The sequence below is a fragment of the Squalius cephalus genome (genome assembly GCF_949319135.1).
Source record: "Squalius cephalus genome assembly, chromosome: 17".
Taxonomy (NCBI): Eukaryota; Metazoa; Chordata; class Actinopteri; order Cypriniformes; family Leuciscidae; genus Squalius; species Squalius cephalus.
In genome coordinates, this window is record NC_137138.1 from 23,680,527 (window position 1) to 23,700,974 (window position 20,448).

General features: G+C 38.1%; 1 protein-coding gene across 5 annotated transcripts in view; it reads right to left on the bottom strand.

The window, feature by feature from the left end:
• ebf1b (EBF transcription factor 1b) overlaps window positions 1-16,679 on the bottom strand; it is a 131,767-nt gene extending 115,088 nt beyond the window's left edge. For 2 of the 5 annotated variants that reach the window (XM_079847858.1, XM_079847860.1), the window contains exons 1-5: window positions 15,983-16,595; window positions 15,312-15,468; window positions 14,439-14,502; window positions 13,042-13,097; window positions 3,501-3,574 (exon numbers count right to left, since the gene is read on the bottom strand). In XM_079847858.1, the coding sequence (XP_079703984.1) occupies window positions 3,501-3,574; window positions 13,042-13,097; window positions 14,439-14,502; window positions 15,312-15,468; window positions 15,983-16,116 (485 nt within the window). In that variant the 5' untranslated portion in view covers window positions 16,117-16,595. Of the gene's footprint in view, window positions 1-3,500; window positions 3,575-13,041; window positions 13,098-14,438; window positions 14,503-15,311; window positions 15,469-15,982 lie in introns of all 5 variants that reach the window. The other 3 variants (XM_079847857.1, XM_079847856.1, XM_079847859.1) reach the window with 3 other exon arrangements.
• Between the last annotated feature and the right edge of the window lie 3,769 nt (window positions 16,680-20,448).

Below are 20,448 nucleotides of genomic sequence, written 5' to 3' on the forward strand. Positions count from 1 at the left end.
AGCGTCCTCTCTGCATGTTTCTGCATATTGGTTGCACCACGTGACTTTAATTCTTTTAATATTAATAAGTATTGTAGCAGTTCTGTACTTAGTTAAAAAATGTAAGAAAAAAATAATAATACATTAGTCATTGTCATTGCATATATGTTGCATTTTAATATATTTTTTAATAAAATAATAGATCTGGACAAAAAAGTGTGTGATATCACTGGCCCTAATATCACATTGCTATGCAGTTGCTATAAAATGTGATTTATTTGAGGTCAGTAGCACAAACAGTGTACTTACATATTTAAATTTACAAGTAGAAACAAACCCTAAACCCTAAATATGAAAAAAATTAAACATTTGCTTTAGCAAGCACAACTACAGTAATTATAACGCAAGCCTACATTAGCTTATTGGGAGGTGGAGAAGGTTATAATCTCTTTCCTGATCCTCTTCAAGACCGTCCCGCAGGACACCCGAAGGAAATCGCATCTTAGATCTTAACGCTTCCTTCCTGGTGCGGCTTTTGAAGAAATGTCTAAACGGGCTCATGTAATTAGCAGGATGTCTATCACACGCCTCAAACATATGTTTCCTTTACGTGATTTCTTTGATTCATGACATTGGATATGTGTTATGACAACTTTAGTCTTTAGAAGAACGATTTTGGCCAGTTTCGTGACAAACAACAGCCTGAAACAAGTTCCTTGTTTTTTTCTCCCTCTATTTGTTAAAATGATAGGAATAAGCACTTTTGTCCCGCACTTGCAAGCTGGCATGGCACCATATGGCTAATGGTGGTGCGTGGCAATTAGTGGAGCTGATTAATGGTGAACAGCCTAATTTTCTGCTTATAATTGCGGCAGCGTTTGAAGGTACACATACAGCCTATCGCACGCACACATACACGATGGCATATCAATGCTGATTTGGCAGGTGGGGGGATGAGGACCACATTGGTTTGAATATACATAAGCTGTCAATTCTAAAAGTAAAAAAAAAGGGTGCTTTTTTTAATTGTGAAAGTGCCTATGTGACATCTTTAAGTTGCGTGATGCGTTGCTGGTAAAACCTGGCATATATTTCATGGACGCCACGTGAGCCGGGGCACATTTGTTAGTGGGCCAGACTGAAATTTCAGATTGAGTAATGAGTTTCTGCTTGTCCTAATTAACCAGGCATCAGGGTGATATTCATGAGGGGGGGTGGGGGTTACAAGGGTGGGCGGCACTGTTAAAATACCACTAAAAATAGGCACGAGTCGATCATCACAACCTACTTTTAAGCAAATTCATCTTTGGATGTTAATTAAATACATAGCATTTGATAGAAAAAGTCATCTCCTACTTGTTTTTTTGGCTCTGTTCTTCACTAGGGGTTTGACCTGAATAGTATTAATATGAAATGAGTTTCTATTTAATATACTGTTTTGGTAACGTACGACTCAATACCCTCAAGAGCAAATAAAATTGAAACTAAATATTGCACTAGAGCGTACTGGTTAGTGTTCTAACAAGGTGACATATTGACAGTCACCTGGTTTCTATTATGGGTGGCCCCGCCTACAGCGAAATCTAATTGGTTCATCATACCTGAATATTAAATACTTCATGAATTCCAAATCTAAAGCTGCATCCGAAAGGCACTGCATTCGAATAAGATCTTACTTTGAGATCTTTAAAAAAGTATGTTTTATATGTATGAATGAAATCCGGATGTACTAGCCTACATCCGCCATGTAGCCATAGTCATGTGACTTACAGTTGCGTCACTTCACTGTCATTCACGGAGCCTCTCTCGTGGCCTCATGGGACAGTAAAGTTTGCATCACATGCACATTTCACAATCTCTTTGGAAGTCCAGGTACTTTTCATCTACTGTTTTATGAATACTGTGAATTCAGACATAAAGCTCTTTTCACATGCTGTTTTTTGCATACTATATAGTAGAGAAGTAGGCATATTCAGACACAGAGTGAATTTTGGTGGCAGGCCATGTCTATTAGCTTTAAGACCGTCTACATGCTAGTGCACACAATATTAACAACTTGAATTATCTTGTTTGCAGTGCTCTATATAATTTGCATGCAATAAAATACTCTCCAGAATGAGAATAATGACCTGCCTCTGACTAGAATTAGCAAGTAGCTAATCACCTGCTGAATTCGGAACTGCATACTAGCATACTACTCTTAGTATTTCTGTCATTGAAAGATATGGTAAAATGCAGTACGATAGTATGCAGTTCCGAATTCAGCAATGGTTTCCCGGTGTCATGAACAATTCAGTCCGCCCAATGAATTGAGTCTTCCTAGGACCCCGGGGGGGTAGTATTTTGTAATGCCTGATCAAAAATAAATAAAATAAATAAAAAAAGATAAATGTTTAAAGGCCAGGACACACCAAGCCGACGTCAAAGAACTAGCAGTGGCGAAAGCTGACTGTGTTGTCGCCTCACACCGACTGCGTCTTGGCCAAAAAGCTGCGCTTGAACACACCAAAAGGACTAAAGGCGACTGTCAACTAGCATGTGCGTTCTGCGCCTTTGTGTAAGTTAAAATCAGTCTATATCAGCAGGTATCAATAGTCTATTTTTGTCATTCAAAAAGGGAAACCGAAACTAGGGCTGCAGACAAACCGTAAACAAAGCAGCGCTTGCTCACCATTTTGAAAATCAATCACGCTGATCACTTTCTTCATTCCAGTTGGCTTGTGTTATTATAAAAATATGCTCAGGTAAGATGATGTAAAATTAGAACAGCCCAGTCTGTACCGTCTTGACTTCTTTGTTCGCTTTCATCACTTTTGCTTTTATTCTCATGCACTCGTTCGCTAAGCTTAACAACCAATTAGAGTTCTCTCTCCTTTACCGGCGGCCCAACACCAATTCAACAAGCTGAATCAGCACAAAAAACCCCAGCTGGTGTCCGACTACAGCCATAGGGATAGTTCTGTCATAATTCTGTCATAATTTACTGACGCTCAAGTTGTTTCAAACCTGTTTGAATTTCTTTATTCTGCTGAATTTCGGTAACCAAACAATTGATGTGCCCCATTGACTTCCATAGTATTTTGTTTCCTACTATGGAAGTCAATGGGGTCCATCAACTGTTTGATTACCAACATTCTTCAAAATATCTTCTTTTGTGTTCAACAGAAGAAAGAAATTCATACAGGTTTGGAACAACATGAGGGTGACTAACTGATGACAGAATTTTCATTTTTAAGTGAACTATTCCTTTAAGCCACTGAATGGAGAAACCATTAAAAGTCTTCCATTAAAATCATTTTGGGGTCTTATATGGACTGAATTGTTCATGACACCCACCATATCTTATATTTTCAAAAGGAAATGTCAGTACTAAGAAAAAAAAAAAGTTTGTCATTCAATTTTAATGTGGTTTTTAAATATCATATATGTTCTAGTTTACTGGGATTGCACTGTGACATGCAGCATTTTTAACATGGCGCATCGCACCTGGTTAGGACAAAGTGTAATGGAAAAAGTCTCACCTGCACATGATTTCATGAGTCAGGAGAACGCGGCACATCTCCGGGTTCTTATCTTGACCTTCATAGATGATGGCCTTTGAACAGAAAGAAGGAAAAAAAGTCAGTTTGGACTCACACAGGGTTTTTTTAACACTAGAATGAATCTTTTAGGACGAGGCAATCAAAATTAAATGAAGCACATGAAGCTGTTTCAAAAGATATGTTACAGGAAGTTGACACTGACCATCTAACATTCCAAAAAAACATTCCCTCTGCTCATCCACACTTAAATTCAACTATGGAGTCACAGAAGCCAATTTCACTTGAGAAACACACTGAGAGGAGGCGTAATTCTGCCGTTAAAGCATGTTGGCCTGGTCGTATTTAATAAATATCAGCATGTGTCGTGGGGAATCGTCTAAGCTGTTCCAATAGGCTATTTCAGGACAGGCTGTCCAGAGCTCTGGCTCCACACAGGACTTTGGCTCATTAAGTAAAGGAAAACAGAAGGTGAGAAATGAAGGCTCCAATAAGAAGGGCTCATTGTTTTACTTCTAGCTCAGGTAATTATTCTCTCTACAGGGCACGGGGCTGAGGTGGGGTAACATGTGGTAGAGGATGGGATGTACAATAGCACCAGCTCAGAGCGGTTTGAAGGATGGGTAACAAGCCGAAGAACACCTGTTGTAGGTGGAGGAGATGATAAGGAACATAATTGATTGGTTGCTCAGATTCTAACTAGCCGGAGAGATCACAACAATGACAGTGATTCCTATCAATGAGAAAACATATTTATCAAAAATAATAAAAGTCATTGCAACCAATTTTACTTATGTAATACAGTGCGTGTGAAACATGATATTAACAAGAAAATAATTACGAGGACAAAACGTTTTTAGAATATATTTTTGTTAGCTGGGTAATCTATATGTTCTGAAAAGGTTAAAATCGTTACGTTATGAACATGTTATTTCAGAATGTCCTGTGGAAGTTTAACATCCAGCTATAAAAAAAAAAAATGTTTTATCTTGGTTATGTGAGAAAACTGAAATTTTCCATTTAAACTTTTTGCAAACATTACGGGAACGTTGCTTTTGAATGTTCTCTGAATGTTCTGAAACAAGCTAAGTGTAATGTTTAGAAAAACGTTAGAAAAATATCAAAACTCAAACGTTTCAGAAAGACATTCCATGAACAATGTGTAACAAACGTTTTTTGTGTGTGTGCTAACGTTAACGTTTTGAGAATGTTATTAAAGACCACTTGACTTTGAATGAACATTTATTGGAGGAACGTTTGCTCATTTGAGAGAAGGAACGTTAGTCAAAGTGCTGAGAACGTTATGTCAGCTTCTGAATTTCCAGCGCTATAGAAAAATAAATCATATTTTACCTGAGTTGTGAACGTGAATTTATAGTCTTGAATGTAAAGCAACAAAAAGACTCAAAACAACGACAAGAAGACGCGTCTTTCAATTGAATTATCCTCGCTCACTTGAACGTAAACAAACACGCAAACAACCTGACAAACGACTCTTACGAACTGTTTTTAGTGAGTTAAGCCAATAAATTGTCTCTGGTTAAGCATGCAGGCAGCGCGTGACTCATGTATTTCGGTTCACAAACAAATATGTCTTATGAGCCGGTTATTGTATCAAAGCATACGGTGCGACAAGTATAATCCGATTCACAACTCTTGAGAGCCTTTTCCTTTGAGTGATTCAAAACCATGCAGCGCAACAAACTCCGATCCCCCGAGCAAACGACTCTAATGAGTTGGTTTCTCGTGAAATACAAACACACGTTTCGATCAGAGTACCTCAATACAAGAGCAAATGGCTCAGGGCTGTTAATTTAACGATTCGCTCAAGTAAAAAGAACTAATAAACTCAACGAACCAGTCTTAAAGCAGATAGTGAATTAAGATCTGACTCATTTTACTGAACTGCACGTTGTGCTACATTCAGGGATGTCTGTCTTTTGTGTAGGCTATTTCAGGTTAGCGAAACATAGGCCCTACTGTAAATCAGCATAATCTCCAAACGTAGTTGTTTTGTTCGTTGTTATTTATTTGTTTGTTTTGTTTTGTTTTATATTTGTGACTTGACATCCACAGTTTAGACGAACCAACAGCAAATCTCTTCAAGTCACTCACTGATCTTTTTCTTTCATTTTTGATTATCTCACTCATGGGTAAAAATGTGAAGTGCCTATGCGTTCACTGGCAAACTACCTACGCTAGCATATGATGTGCCAAACCATCAGTGGCGTGTGGCACAGGGGCGGTAGGGGGAGGCAGGAGGCTGGAGGAGGTGGGTGCGAGAGAGCAGTTGGGATGCCAGACTGGAGCACGGTGCACCATCTGGTACGGCCCCCCATTTTTCTCTCAAATTTTCTCGGCTTTGCTCTCACCCCTCCTTAACACAAAACACAGCACTGCCAGGCTGGCAAAGCCTTGTGTTGGACATGGTATGCCATTCCGAACAGTGCCACGTTTGACTACGCCAAGCGTGTCACCTTGCTAAGATTCTGGGATCTCGTTCGTAGGCATACCGACTGGCAGCAAATCTGTCCCGTTACGCACAGTCATTACTCTCTGCCATGTAACGGAGGTGTTATTCAGCAAGCCTGTCCAGCATCAAAAAAAGTTTGTCACATTGACCTTAACTGGGGGGGGGGGGAAACACGGAAGCAAAGTTATATACCAAGAAAAGGGTAATTTGACAGAAGAAATATCCAGAGATAGACGATACATTGGCTCATTGTTTGATGTCTTTCAGATGTACTTTACATTATACAAAGGCACTGAGAGCGATATTGTTACAGCCAGTGCTGGATTTGGCAAGCTCGGAGCATTTGTTCAGATGGTTTTCTTTCACTTTGAGGGAATGGGGGCCAAGGTCTTCTAGAAGTACACAGCATGCATCACTGTCTGCAATAGTCCAAAGACCTGCTTCAAATTTCTAACTATAAACACCAAATCTATCTTAGCCCAATCCGGCTGAGGTGTGCTCAGGAACAGCAGTATTCTTCCACTTGCCGTAGTGCCTTAATAGCATAATGTGATATTCATGATATGATATAAAATATAATTTGGGTTATATCCAGCCATTAAAGTCAACATGTACTCAATTGACCCTTTTTCCTTTCTTAATGCGCACTCCTACTTTTTACAATTTAATTCAATTTTTTTTTTGATAAGTTTCTGATTAATTAAAGCACGTTCTTTCTCACGTAATGTCCTGCTTTTTTTCATATTAGGGAATTAAAATAGCCATTCATGTTGGCTTCAAAAAAAGCATTTTTTTTTTTAAATCACAATCACGCTTGCAATCACATCTTTCTCTATAGGGCGCAGCTGATGTATCAGTAGCCAATGAGCTCGCTGCTCAACCTTCAAATACTTGGTCACCATTTGCTGTAGCAGTTGCATTGCATTACCCTCCACCCTCCCCAGCTCCACCTGTGTAGATCTGCTTTTGGTAATTCATATATGCAGCATTATGCAGCAGCAGCATGTCTTACTTGCTAACAACAGCGTGTTGTCTATTTATTGGCAGCAAGTCCTGTACTTACTCTGCAGCAGCAGCAATAACTAACAGCACCAGCGATAACAGCAGCAGCACAGCAGATCTATTCCGCCAAGACCAAATATATCAACATTGTCATATCCATTACCATGCCAAACAATCCGAGAGTTGTCATAACAGAACTGTTTTGTATTACATGTTTTCTCAAATGTTCTGTTTAAATGTGCAAATGATCCATTTTCTAATTAAATATGCACTGATTTGCATACATTTTCAGAACAGAAATCTGAGCATTGATATAGTCAGGTTCAGAATTCTTTTTGACTTAAAGGTGCAGTCTGTAAGAATGACAGCTAGTGATTGAAATGGGTACTGCAGTCCAATTTCAAAATATTGGTTGTTTCTCCCGCCCCCTTCTCCTCAGACCCGACGCACACGCGGGTTGCCAGATTGAGCACACGCAACAGGAATGAGCACAAAGGACAGTGGAAAGTGACGAGTCTTACACTGTAAGTTGATGAGTGGATTTATCTGCATTTTAATATGCCACTGATCATAGAGCTTTTTAGATGGATGCTGAGGCTTTTTAGGTCAGGCAGAATCAGCGATCACTGACCTAGTTTGTTTGCTGGCTTCCATGGCTGAAATACGCTGTGTTTTCCGCCAAATGGCAACCCGGGGTGTCGAAATACTATTGGGTAAATTGGCAGCGGGCGGGATCACAGAGACCGAAACAAAAACAGACATTCTAACACGGAACGCACTTAATTTCAAAGTAGAATAACTGGCTGTAGAATAGTTTTTCAGAGAAACAAGCATGTTTCCTAAATCTCTGCAAACATATTATGGTGTCAAAAAAATGACACAGCACCTTTAAGCGGAGATTTCAGACTTAATGCAGGAGAAAAAACTAATTTTGAGGAAACAGCCTTCAAAAATATGTAGTGTAACTGAAATGTACAGATGCAAATAGATAAAGTGTAATACTTAAATGTGTATTTTTCATTACACTAGTCTTAATGAAGACATGTTATGGAAGCAAAATAGTCTAAAATCTTAAAATAGACCAGTGCATGCAAAAACAATGGCTTTGCCTGTAGTGTCACAAATTCCTCTAGTCATACAAATGGAAATGACTCGTATAAAGATGAATTAGTCTTTGTACACTCTTAAAGTGTGCCATCTTGATAACTTTAAAACGCATTGGCTGCTTTTATTGAGATCAAAGTACAGGAAGTTCTGTGATAAACACAGGAAATAGTTTCTTTTTGATTTAGGAAGGAACGGCGAATGTGCAAAGGTGCCGTGTTAAAAATTACCCTATGTTAATGTTACAAGCGTGATATTTAGGGCGTTTTTAACTGCTTGCCAAAGTGCGAGAAGGGCACATTAATAAGCATTCAACGTTCATATGCCTTGTAATACATATTTCATCTTGCCAAGCACACTTTTCATATTTCATCCAGCGTTTTCCTCAACAGCTTTGATGTGACGCCTGAAATCGAAGGCAAGTAAACAAGACGCTATAAATACATGGAAACCTACTTCCTACACAGTTGGCATCATCTGTTAGCATGCCATTAAGAACACGGCTGCCTTTTTTTCCCAGGCCACTGCGCTACCTTTAAAGAGGTGCTGTCTTGGCAGTGATTTCATTCTTTGTTCTCCCACACACACAGAAGCGTTCGCATTCACGAATAAGTATCCCACCCCACCCCTGATCAGCTGTTCAGACATAAAGCCTGAGAAACAAGAGAAGAGGAAGAGAGAGAGCAAGTGTTGGGCAGGCAGACAGACAGGATAATAGACGAAGGGTTTCTAGAGACAGCTAACAGACATCTGAGAGACTTCTAGACAGTGCAAGAGTTTGAGCAGGAGACGAGGGAATAAAACAAGGCCGGAAAGAAGAGAGTTGGAGAGTAGACGGGTTAAAAGAGTTATGAAAACAGAGTGAGGATTGAACAAGCAAGAAGCTACGCTCTTAAAAAATAAAGGTTCAACAATGGAACATTTCTTTTTCTAAGAGTGTACATGAAAAGTAATCGTCAGTTAATGGTATTGTCAAGCCAATCCCAATGTCTGCTAACATGCCTTTGAAGGGCACGGTTTTGGAAAGGGGGCGTGGTCTAATTCAGTGGCTAAGTTTAGCTCAAGTTAGCTCAAGCAAAACAGCTAACATCTCTTACGGCATATTAAAAACATAAACAACCCAGGAGGTAATGAGAGAGGAAAAGGGAAAAAAAAAACGATAGATGAGGGAAGAACGTGGGAGGTCTGCTGTCTCTGCGCTATGATGTCTCAGCGCGATGTGTTGGTGCTGAAGCTGCTGATCACAGATTTAACTGTCAAACACACCTAAGAGCCCCACACATCCCTGATTCTCACTTTTGCATCCCATTATGAGTTACAAACCCAGTATAACAGTGTGATTTTTTCCCAGAAACCAGTTAAAGTGCAACTACCCGAAACTAAAACATTTAAGCTGACAAATTCTAACCCTAACCCCAACCTACACCCTAAACTTAACCTCAGTGTAGTGTTGGTAACACATCCTGATAGAAACCAATACTGTTTGTCACGATCTGAAACATTCATTATGTTTCTGAACTCTCATGAAGTCTGAACTGAGGTGAATGAAAGCTGTAGAATCTGGGTTTGCGCTTAACTGGTTTGGAGGGAAAGTTCCTGCAGTATAATGCATGTTATTGTTTTTTAAATTAGCATGCTAAAATCTGTTGAGTATTCTTCCCTTAACTTCCTAAACTCAACTGTTTCAGGATAAATATGTTAAACTCTTATCAGCGGCATCTGTGACATGAAAAAAAAAAAACTGCAAATAAAACCAGAAATGCTCAACATGTGAGTGTCAGAGCACGTATGCTAACCGCTAGGCCGCTGTTACAACAACAAATGCAGTAAATTAGCACTAAAGTCTGAAATCTATAACTCTGAGATGTTTACCATATCTGCTGAATCTAATAATTTGACTGTGACAGTAACTACCAAAATAACAAGCGTCTTGAGCAGTTGCAACAGTAAATCAGTCTCGCCACAGAATAATAAGCTCTGCAACCGCTCTGAGAGCACTAACAGCAAATCTGGACACTAATTACAGTCCAAGCTAAAGCTGTTTTAGCTGTTTTTGCCACCGTAACATAAACAGAGTGGTCGCCTGTGAGTGTTTTAGCGTTGCACAACACTTTAGCAGCCTCTGTGATTAGCATTTGTTCCCACAGTCACTTAGAAAGTAATAGTCTTGCTAACAAATTGGAATCAAGCTGCAGTCACATTTCCGCAGGCAGTAATTTCCCCAACAGGTTCAAGTTGCTCATGCGGATTCATCCAACAGAAAACTGATTGGTTTGACAGTGACTTCTGTGTGAGCTGTGCTTCATGCATCACTACACTATTGAAAATGGACATTTGTTGCCTGCAAAATTACACAGAAATGTCCCTAATGCAACCGCACCTTAACTCACACCACAACCTAATAACTCGCAGTGATTTCAGACGGCTGATGGGGATATAGAGCGTCACAAAAAATTACTCAGGTCGTCTGTAACCCAATAACCAGTAATAGGCATAGTATCATCTGCACTGCCTTCTCAAGAGTGCACGCTCTTCAAACTGAAAGCTTGTTTTAAGTCCGAGCCACAACATGGGCCGAGACACCTGTAGCCGTCCTGTGGTCAGCCAGTATCCAGGTCTCATTTCACCATCTCAACAGGTCTGACTGCCCCTGAGCGAAACCACATCTGATCCCTCTCTCTCTCTCTCTCGCTCTCATTCACCTGAGGAAATCAAAGACACATGCCGACCGAACTGTGCGCACTGTAAATATATCACTCGCAACGGTGATTTTTGAGCTGTTACGAGGTAACTAGCTGTCTTCTTGTTGCGCGTCTGAGGCGGAGAATGAGATTTGATATCCTCCGACTGCCGATACACATGTTCCCCAATCTTTAAGTGTAGTTCTAAGCGGATCCCTTTAGTGAGTGATTTAACCATAGGTTGTCTTCACATCTGAAAGTTTCTCGCACACAATACAGCAGCAAAAGGGGATAGCAATCTCATTCCTTGTGACTTCTATTACACCTGCACACAAAAAATAATGAATACAAGTGCTAAATATATTCCGAGAAGACTGACATGAAAACTGCCGGCAAACAACTACAAAAGATGTGTGAGGGGGAAGCCGAGGCGTCTGGGTGATTATTTTTTAACTTGACACTGATAAACAGCGCTCTAGCGACACTTCGCTCAAAAGTGCCATGTCCTCCCACGAAGTGCAGCAAAGCAGATAGTTAAGAAACAACAGCTCTTCTTCCTACTGCCAGACTAGTGCTGTCAAAGTAGCAGCTACTGGGGTTTAATGCGCTTTGATGTTCCCCACAACGCAAGTCAGGCGGGAGGGAGAGAGAGCTGCCGCCCGCAGGTAAGTTAGCGGCCGCTAGCGAAGTGTAAAGAGCCTAGCGTGGAGCCTTTCTCAGTTTGCAGCAGGCGGCTAATAAACAGGGAGATGTTTAATAGACGCTCTTTGACTAAAGCTAATCGCTAATTCCCATGACACGCTAATTGCGGCTGATCCAGGGTCCGCATTTTGGTTCTCTTATTCGTAAACCATCCAGACACTAGCTCAGGGCCACACATGTCTTCGGTGACAGATAGAATCAAACAGGAAACAGGAAACAGGCAACACTAATAATGTAGATCTGCCATGTTGCGCATACTAGAAACGAAACAACCCAGAGTTCAGAAGGAGGCAGCCGAGCATGACATCTGAAACACACCAACGGGCAACACAAACATGTACACGAAAAAGGCTATGAGAAATGGATATGTACCCAGATAACAGGGAACGTTCTAGCAAGGTTCTCTCAAAGTTATGAACCAACATTATTACAGTAATGTTAAAGGGATAGTTCACCCAAAAAATGAAAATTATGTCATCATTAAATCGCCCGTACGTTGTTCCAAACCTGCATGAGTTTCTTTCTAATGTTGAATTTAAAAGAAAATATTTTAAAGAATGTTGGAACAATTGATGGACCCCATTGACTTCCATAGTATTTTTTTTCCTACTATGGAAGTCAATGGGTGCCGTCAACAGTTCCAACATTCTTCAAAATATCTTATTTTGTGTTCAACAGAAAAAAAGAAAAAAAAACTCATACGGGTTTGGAACAACATCACAGTAAAAAATTAAATGATCAATAAGTTATGAAAACATATGTTTTTACATTGCTCTAACTCATCAAAATAAGTTAAATAACCTTTTTCAATAAGTTTTACAAGATTCAACTAATTTTTTTAAGTCAGTTCAAAGTAATTTAAGTTGAAATGACTTAAACATCCAAGTTGATTGTACTTCATTTAAGTCAGCAACTTCTTTTTTACAGTGATGAGGGTGAGTAAATGGTGAACTATCCCTTTAACAGAACGTTTTTTCAAAGTTATCTCAAAACGCTCGCATAAAAATATGATTTATACATTGTCTTTTTTTCGGAAACGTTTTAGTTGGATGTTGTCTACTACTTGTTTCAGAATGTTTAGAGAACATTCAGCAGTTACGTTCCCATAATGTTTGGAAGGAATGTTCCCTTAATGTATGTTTAACCAATTTTTTTTTAAACATTAAAATAAAATAAAAACATTCATAGTGTACTTGTTAGTGTACTTTTTGCATGGGGGGTTGAAAAGGGAAAACAAGGGGGCTGCAAACTGACAAGAAAAATCCAAAGCAAACAAGGCTCCCCTAAAAATACACACTAACGCTCACAGTTAAACACTAAACAAACCGAAAAAAAAAAAAAAAAGTCCAAAAGAGGCCACATGATGCTGTTCTCACTATGGGCATGTAAAAATGTGACACTGCCCCTGGGAGATGCGCATGCACGTACACTACTCTGTGAGATTCATCTGTGCGGGGCGCAAACAGTTCGACCTTTAGCATGTCCTGATGCCCCAACATGTATGAATTAGCCTCTGGTGACATGCGCAGATGGTGCTGTACGGGACGAGATGAACCCTTACCTGTTTAGTCATGGAGTCAATTAGTCTTACATAAAAATCCTGCTCTGTTCTGATGCCTGGAACACACAGAAACGTGACGTCAGCATGCGCTTTTCATTACATTTTCCAACAAAAAAAAAACACATTCACAATCATTATCGGTAACACTTTATTTTACAGTGTCCTTGTAACATATGTTACATGTACTTACCATAGTATTAACAGTAAATTATGCATAATTACATGCAACTAACCCTCAACCAAACCCTAACCCTATAGTAAGTGCATGTTGTTAATATAACTCAGTTCTTATATAATTACACTGTAACAATGACACCTTAAAATAAAGTGCAACCTCATTATCTATAAATCGCTATTACAATGTAATAGATGCCATATTACACTGTAATTACACCACATATAATGCATTCTTGAAATAACACAAGCACATTTTAGTAGCTTCATTGTGTTCTAATATTGGCATAAATTAGCAACATATAACGTTTTAGTGCCATGTTTTTAAAACATACTTGCGTACTATAAAAAGAAAGAAATATGTTACTAAGTAACTTTTTTTATATAGAAGTCCTTTTGTGATGGAAAAATTAAGCATAATTAGCCTTACGCCATACATGTTAATTAATATTTTGTTTCATAAAAAAAAAAGTTAATTACATTACATGATACTATATAGGCCTACTAATTTAAATGGTTAAATAAGTTTTTCTGAAAACACACAATGCATGATTATATTTTAAAAAATTTGTTTTAAATTAATACACTGCAAGTTTAATTCTAAATTGTGGCAAAGTCACAGCTTGTCACGAGTTCATTGCTTTTCAAACATTTTGACAAAAAAAAAAAAAAAAAAAAAAAAAATCCAAATTCAAAAATGACAGAAGTGATTGTCATGAAGCAAATATGATATAAATTTTTAAAAAGCAATTTGCTTGAGAGGTGGCAGAACTAACAGCTGGTTTATTTAGAAACTGACCAGATGACAAATGATAGACAGGCTGTCAGATTACACACTAATGAACATGATCAATTCACACTCACTCGAAGAAAAGCACATTAACAATTAATATCGTGTGGTCGGAAATAGGTTTTTAATTGATTTAAACCTTGAATGAATTATTAATGCTTTCAAATAAATCGGATGCATTGGGAAAAGTCATGCTTTGATTTGAAGAAAGTAACTGAGAATTAGTTCATGTTAATGATTGCGTTTAATCGTTCAGACAGGAACGGGCTTGATCGGGTGAATCATTGATTTAAATCACTGCCAATCTTCGTCAAATAGAGATCTCTAATGACAGCACCTGCTACTGCTGCTATTTTAGTGCAATGGGTCGCAGATCACGATCAATGAATGTGCGCAAACTCGAGCCTCGTGCGCGAATGTGAGCGTGTCTTACCGTTGCTGTAGAGAAGTTGCAGTCTGTAATGTATGCCATTGTTTGTCTTTTCTCCTGTAGTCTCCTGGGTATGAAAATAATATTACAACAGGTCTCAAAATAATACACTACATAGTAATGGGAGGAATGTTACTGCGCTTATAAACATACAAAATCCATTTTAAATAGCCTATATTTGTTAGAATCTTAGCGTATAAAACTGAATTATCTCATAAATAAATTGTATTTAATGCATTAGGTCAAATTAATTTATTCATAGCTGAAGTCTGCTATGTTATATTATAAAGTAGCCTATTATAGTTTATAAGTATATAAGTTTATACTGATAGGCTATTACATTATACAATATTTAATTATGCACGTGCGTGTATATTCATATACGATAGATTTTTATATGTCAATTTAGTTCTGCTAAAAGGATTTCACAATTATTTTAAGCTGTAAAAAAAAAAAAAATACAGGTAACAGAATAAGGCATGCAAACTGCCAAGAGACTTAATTTTACTTGCGCATTTAACCATTCATCTTAAATTAAAATATATTCATAATTATTAGCATTGATTATAATAAACAACTATACAATTTAAATAATTATCCGGTTTAGCTGCTAAAATGTTTTTAATCCTGTGAATATCGCAATGTTTATTTGATTATAGCTAGGCCTATTTATCGCAAATATTATTTAATAGGCTATATTAATAGGCTGCATTAATTATTTTACTATACTTTACACTTACTATACATTTTACTGTGAGTTTGCTGTTTACTTTCCTACAATAGAAATCTCTTGCACCTTCAAAATGAACTATATAAAGGATCGTATTTAGTGCTCCGCTGACAGCGTGGTGCTGAAAATCAGTTTTTGAAACTCACCTTCTCTTTTTCCACAAATCCGACAAAAGAGGTTCTCTCAATTTCCACCGGCTGTCCTTGTCGGTCATAAAGGGCTAACACGAAGTGGAAGAAGTTGGATTTGCGAAGGTTTGATGGCGGTTGTTTCTCGAAGTGCGCCCGGGCCAGTCCCACTCCACTGCGGGGAAGACACGCAGAAAGGCCCGTGTTAAAAAAAAAAAAAAAACCATCCTTTAGATATCAGAGTGGATGTGTCATTGAAATAAAATGGGTGCTTAATTTTTAATCCAATGATTGAGTTTGTGTCAGTTAAAAATACCTATACAATAATACGCGTGAAAGCTAAATCTTAACTTTGTTGTTATTATTATTGTTATTATTATTATTAATATTATTTATTAATTATTATTGCTATTGTTATTCTTTTCTCCATCAAGTTCCATCCAGTGGTCTTAAGACCTCCAGATGTGACTGCATGCAAAAGGAGGTGAGCTTTGGCAAAGTACCCAAACTTTGCATCCAAAGGAACTCATCAAAGCTCACTAAACGACAAAGCAAAGCGAATGAAAGGCTTAATCCTCCACAATCCGGATCGGGTTCCCCCAAAACAAGCGCCAGCAGCAGCAGCAGCAGCCCGATCAGTCCACGCTCGCTCCGCGGGAGGTGCAGGCGCAGCCCCGGGGGTCTCTTACCTCTGCGCGGCCGTGTTCGCATCCAGCACCCCGGCGCCTTGCATCCATGTTCGGACTGCGTTCATGCCGGCTCCGATGGGCTCCTCTTTCAAAATACTCCCACTCCTTTGGATGCTCTCCTGAATCCCAAACATGAAACCGGGATCTCTAACACTGTCTTCCCGTTGGTAGTGTTCTCAGGTGCCCACCTCTCGTGCGTAAGAGAGAGAGAGAGAGAGAGAGAGAGAGTGCGCGCGCGAGCGAGCGAGAGAGAGAGAGCGCTCAGATGGGAAGGAGTTTGGAAACCAGGACAGATCCCGGTGTCACCAAGACGCAAAGTGGAGACAAAAAGCAAAGAAGCCTTTTCTGTGATGATGATAATTTCGTTTCCTGCGAGCAGCTGGTGCGATCAAGCAGATCTCATATCAAGTGTCATCATGACCTAACAACTTTCCTCCTAGATCTTGTCTTCTTTTTCGGATTTTTCTTTTGTCAGGAAACAACACCAACAACAACAAAAAAAAGTGGGTAAATCAAGAGCAGGCTGTATCCTTAGCCCTCCTGATCAAATTGAAGTGATTTGTGTCTCTTCCCAAAGGAATCAATCCTTCCTTTGACTATATGAGAGGGAACTAAACACGAGCGCAGGAGCCCAGAGGCTTGAAGGAGGGACCGGGAGAGGCGGTCTCTCTCTCTCTCTCTCTCTCTCTCTCTCTCTCTCTCTCTCTCTCTCTCTCTCTCTCTCTCTCTCTCTCTCTCTCTCTCTCTCTCTCTCTCTCTCTCCTCCACCCACTCCATCAGTATGTCAGATGGCATTACTAAAGCATTCAAAAGAAGCTGATTGGAGTTAGACGCTATAACCTCGCGCAAAACGGCCCTGTATCGATCCATGTAGTTATCTTCTTCTTCTTGATGCTGTAATTGCCGGCTCGACAATAAAACACTTTGTGTCTTGTTCGCGCGTAAAGGATTCGCGCGCAGTCCTTTAGAGAGCCGTTAATAAGGGCAGATTGTATGTCATCATCACAGTTGAATAAGTGCACGCGAGGTGCAGTGTTGCAGTTGCAGTCAAGATGATGATAAAGCAAGGTGTAAAAATGAAGAGACTGCACCAACTTTGAAATCTAAAAATAACCATTTGAGAACATTAACGCAGAGCCTAAAAATATGAAGAACTGGTTCCTGGAAAACAAGCCGATACTGTAAAAAAAAAAAAAAAAAAAGTTGCTGATTTAAATTTTTAAGTAGCCTAGAATCAACTTTAATGTTTAAGTCATTTCAACTTAAACTATATTAAACTGACTTTAAAAATGAGTATAACTTGTTTAACTTAAAAAGTTGAAAATTGCTTAACTTATTTGAATGAGTTAAAGCAATGTAAAACATATGTTGTCATAACTTATTGATCATATCATTTTTTTACAGTGGAAGAGGAAGGCTTTGTGTTTGCGGGGAAGAGTACAGTGAGGTTTCAGTGAGTTCATTACAGTAGATCTGAGGAGGAACCTTCAAAAGGGTGTCAGAGGTTCTTCAAATTAATGCTGTCTCAAGTGTATTTTACGCTGTAAAGTATTTGACTATGACGGACGATTTTACAAATAAATAGCCCATGTATTATTCAATAAAATTCAGATCCTGGATTTTACAGTGTATTCTTCTCATTCAGTTAGAATTAAAATAGCCTAATAAATGGATTACTTATGACTTGGACTTTTTCTTAAATTTGACATCTATTGTCCAAAATGAGATAAGAGAGAACAGACTTCATTTGCTCATGAAGAAATTCTATGATAGAAAAAAAATATTCTGAGCACAAAAATAAAAGATGCTTTTTATGTGGTTGATACTCGCGCGCGCGTATAAAGACAACGCTGATTCATAAAAAAAATGCTTGATAACACAATATAAATGAAAAACAAACCATTGTAATTGCAATTGTAGCTTATATATAATTTGGACATACTCTTGACCTGCTCTTAAAAACATGTAAATCCTATTCGATTCGTTTTCTCCTTAGCAATGAAACAGGTGCACGGATAAATTATGCTTTGGTCAAATAATAACTCAGAATGAGAAATAACGAAATTCAATTTTTTTTTTATTTGATTCACATCTTTATTACAGTTGATGAATAAACATTTAATTGTAGGGGAATTATATGAAATCCATTCTAAAATACAAACGCGCTCCTCTCCGCTCACACACACACATACGGCGCAAAGCATCACTCACTGTAACCATTTTATTTTTCCAAGCTGTATAGCTGTGACTGACAGATATGCGGCCGTGTGCACTGGCCCCTGGGGCCACTGTATTTTTAGTTTGTCCCCTCATTCTCCCACGATGCACACATGCAACTTACATAGGATGTTTTTTTAAAAATCCCTTCTGGAAAAGAGATGATGTCAATAAATCATGTCACCCCTAATACTCTTCTCGCTGATATTAACTAAAACCAATAAGAATTAAATAAAAAGAAATATTAGTGGAGAGTATATTTTTAATAATCCTGATTCCAAACTGTATGAAATTAAACAAAGAACCAATGGCACTGTATGAAAGCAAGAATAACTTGCTGTTTATGCACATAACACATTTAGCGTTTTTAAACATAATCAAAGCATCAACATTTCATGCCCATGCCGTGTCACTCTGGATGTTTTCTGTGTATTGTTTATAAATACCCTATATATTTATATTCTTCATGCCCAAAGAATATTACATTTGTTCATAATACACTTTATCGAATTTATTGCCAAAATATTTTTAGTATAGCTTTATTCAATTGCTTTCCTCCGTTGTTAAAGAGCATTAATCAAATATTACATTTTACGCTCTCAGTTTGAAGCGCGGCATCGAAGCGCCATGTAAATCTATGAACACGTGATGCAGCAACGCCACCGTGCGATCGAACTTAACATCACACTTGCAACCGACTAGCTCAATCAAGGAAAAGAGAGCACTGAATAATGGCTTACACTTTACAACAAGGACCTATAGTTAATGCAATTACTAACAATTTTAGTATTTATTACACTTCGTTAACGTTAGGTTAGCACAGGTCCACTAAATAATATGTACAGAGACAACTTAATTTTAATAATGTTCAATATAATATTAACAAAGATAAATGCATTTTCTTTTATTGTTCTTCCAGGTTAATGAATGTTAACAAATGGAAACTTATTGTAAAGTGATACTGAATTATGACATTTAATTACATTAACACTTTATACTTACTGATACTTTAATAACTTAAAAAAAAAGAGATTATAAAATCTATCTCCAAATAAATAAAACAAATCACCCCAAAAAAAAAAAAAAACATTAATAAAAAAAAAACCCACTCAACTTCATTCTTTCTACGTTTCCATTTTATTTTAGATATAAGAAAACTGTGCAAAAACTAGTCGACAGAACGTGTCGAATGTCATTTGTGTTTGCTCATACATCAGATGCATTCATGCACACAAACGTCCATTCAGAAATGCATCTCTTAAAGAACAGCAGGAAAACAATCAGTGTCTTCAGCATCAATCCCACTCTAGAGAGTGTTCACACGCTCCTCGAGACACTTCATCATGTCCTCCGCTGCTTTAACACTGTGCGGCATATCAAAAACATGATAAAAGAATATACAAGGGAATATATCTGCCCATATATGTACACATTTAAATTGAGCTTCACTTCATCTGCTCCGAGAGCATTTGTTGCCCAACAAGGCAAAATATTGATTATTCTCTTTAAAGGACATTAGTGCAAACATAGTATGGCATGACATCTCTGGCAAACAAAATGGAGTGCGTTTCTGACAGAAAAGAATGGCAAATTAAATCCGCTTTCAATGTTGAGATGAAGCGCTGCTGGAAGTCAACAGCCGATATTAAGATCAATATCAAACCTTTCAAGAATGTCACAAAACATCACAAAAATGAAAGAAAAAAATCAATGCAAAAAAAAGATAATTACTGAAATATTTATATAATGATGGAACTGTATTATAAATGGAATTCATATATATATGAACATCCACTTTATTAAAAAAAAAAAAAAAATTTTTTAATTGATTGTCTACTCACTAAATGTTCATTAAAACCAGAAAACAGGTTTAGTCTATAAAGCCTGTAATATGCTTTCGAAAATGCTCGCTTCCAGGAATCAAGCCAACTGCCAAACTGACAACTTAACGTTATCTGCACTGATGGTTTAACATTAAGTGTGACACATGGTAAAGAGAGACAAAAACATGTATGAAAAAGCCTCCCGGCTTCGTACATCCCTTTAAAACTGGGGTAAATAACGAGAGGCTCGCTGTGATAAAACACAAGATGAAGTGGCTCAATGGCACTTTAAATAACATTCCTCAGTTTGACTTTGCAGGGGGTCTGGATTCAACAGTGGCTCTTTTTGGGGTGCGCTTCCAAAACACATTTATACACACACATCTCATTTCTAATCATCTAAACAGACAAAAATAGCATGGCGTA